The sequence below is a fragment of the Charadrius vociferus genome, unplaced genomic scaffold (assembly GCF_000708025.1).
Source record: "Charadrius vociferus isolate BGI_N301 unplaced genomic scaffold, ASM70802v2 scaffold852, whole genome shotgun sequence".
Classification (NCBI taxonomy): domain Eukaryota; kingdom Metazoa; phylum Chordata; class Aves; order Charadriiformes; family Charadriidae; genus Charadrius; species Charadrius vociferus.
Genome location: NW_009647245.1, coordinates 4,757 through 6,852, shown reverse-complemented (window position 1 = coordinate 6,852; position 2,096 = coordinate 4,757). Strand labels below are relative to the sequence as shown.

At 62.3% G+C, this 2,096-nt stretch overlaps 1 protein-coding gene across 1 annotated transcript in view; it reads left to right on the top strand.

The window, feature by feature from the left end:
- OCRL (oculocerebrorenal syndrome of Lowe) overlaps positions 1–1,471 on the top strand; it is a 26,650-nt gene extending 25,179 nt beyond the window's left edge. The window contains exons 22-24 of the mRNA XM_009879992.1: positions 787–914; positions 1,117–1,228; positions 1,347–1,471. Coding sequence (XP_009878294.1) covers positions 787–914; positions 1,117–1,228; positions 1,347–1,471 — 365 coding nt within the window. The remainder of the gene's footprint in view (positions 1–786; positions 915–1,116; positions 1,229–1,346) is intronic.
- The last annotated feature ends 625 nt before the right edge of the window (positions 1,472–2,096 follow it).

The following is a 2,096-nucleotide window of genomic DNA, read 5'->3' as shown; positions in this document are numbered from 1 at the left end:
TCCGTCGGTAGGAGCCGTGCGCTCCCCGCAGTGACAGCCCATGTGGGACCCTGCGAGCGCTGCGGCTTCGGGAGGAAGGGACGGGCTGAGGGCTGCGGCACCGGGGCGAGGAGTTCTCGGGATGGCAGCCGTCACGGGGGAGAGAGCTCCTCAGCAAACTTCCGAATTGATATGGGATGTGCCGCTCGTGGCATGAACGAACCCTGTTGGGCAGCGTGGGCCAAGTGCCCGGGTCTCGCTCCTCCTCACCCCCGCACCCGGCGAGCTCGAAAACACCGAGACCTCGAAACCCGCACCCCATCGCTGGCTGTAAATGAGTATTTTCACCGATTCAGGCACTGGGGCCTTCTAAAAGTGCAGCTTCCCTGAGCCTTAGAAGAGAAATTAGTCCTGTGTCTCAAACCAGGACACCTCTCCTGACGCTGAGCGTGTGCTGGCTAAAGCAGCTGTAGGGTCGGAGCTCTGGAAGCCTCTGCGAGGCTGTGCCAAGCGCAAGAGCTGGTGAGGGTGGACACTGGGGAGCATCATCTGGAGAAGGGGCTAACGGAGCGGAGGACTTCTGTGGGGCTAGAGGGTGGGCTAACGCAGTGCAGGGTGGATGGCACAGCATTTTCCGTAGATGGGAGACAACGGAGGAGGAGGAGTAGTGCTTTATGTCAGGGAGTGGTTGGGAAGGCAGAGAAGACCTGCAAGGAGGAAGCAGAGAGGAGGAGGAGAGGCAGGGAGCAGACTGGGGAGGGAGGTGGTCCGTCTGCTCGGCGTGCACCTTGACTCCCACCGGTCCAGCGGGCAGTAACCACTCCGTGGCTGAAGCACTCCTCATCTTCCTGGAGGCTCTGCCAGAGCCGGTGATCTGCTACGAGCTGTACCAGCGATGCCTCGACTGGTCACACAACAGCCGGCTGTGCCGACAGGTACGGTGCTGCCTCTGTCTCCGTCCGCTTGCCGCAGGCTCAGGGCAGCTCTCCCTGCTGCCACGAGCGCCGCCTTGCTCCTGGGGCTGCCACGGAGCAGCGGAAGGGGGAAGGCTGCTGGTCTGGTGTCCAGTGTGCCCCAGCGCGCCCAGGCTGCCGCGGTGTGAGCTGGGAGAGCTTCCCGTCTCTGCTCTCTTTGCAGGTGATTTTTCAGCTGCCTCGTTGCCATCGCAGCGTCTTTCGGTACCTAATGTCGTTCCTCCGAGAGCTGCTCAAATACTCAGAAGACAACAACGTCAGTGTCGCCATGATCGGTAAGTGTGTCGTTTCTCTGCTCCGCTCCTGCTGCCCTCGCTGAAACATAACCCCTTCCTGGCGCCTTGGCAAGGTCTCCGTTTCTGAGCAGTTAACGAATTTTGCCTCCCTCTACAGCCGCCTTGTTCTCCAGCCTCCTCCTGCGCCCTCCGCCCAACCTGATGGCAAAGCAGACTCAGCAGGACCGCCAGCGTGCCACCAACTTCCTCTACAGCTTCCTGCTTGCCGGGGATGAGGAGTGACTCCTGCCCGTGTGCCAAAGCTGAGGCCCGCGCTGCCAGCCTTGCGCTGAGGCCGGGCCTCCGACAGCTCCAGAAGGGTAAAAAGGCTCTGAGCTACTCCAAGTGCCGTGTTTACAGTAGGAAGGGATGTGTTCCCCTCTCCTTCCCACCGCTGTACCCTGCGCTGCAGAGGACCTGCGCACTCATTGCACTGCCATCCACGCCGGGAGCCTCCTGCTTTCTCCCCGGGAGCTGGGTGGATCTGTTGATACCCAAGCACTGTGCCAGCGACCCCATTGTCCCGTGGCAGTGTCACCAGTTCCCCGAGTCACGCTACTCTCTCCTTTTCACCCCCATCGTCCCTGGAGCTGTCGTGGGGAAGGGTGGAGACTGCCGGTGCTCTCGGAGGGCCGTGGCACGGCTGGCTGGTGGCACGGCGTGTCCCTGCGGGTACGAGGCATGCGTGCTGGTGTGTACTGGTCAGAGCCCCGCGCACTGCCCCAGGCTGGTGTTGGGCATCTGTCACCCTCTGCCGCGCAGCAGACCCAGCCGCCCCCGATGCCCTGTCGCTGTGCTATGAAAGCTGGACCGTGGCTGTCCCAGGAACATTGGACATTTGGCCTCTCCCCTTCCTCCTGCCCTGCGA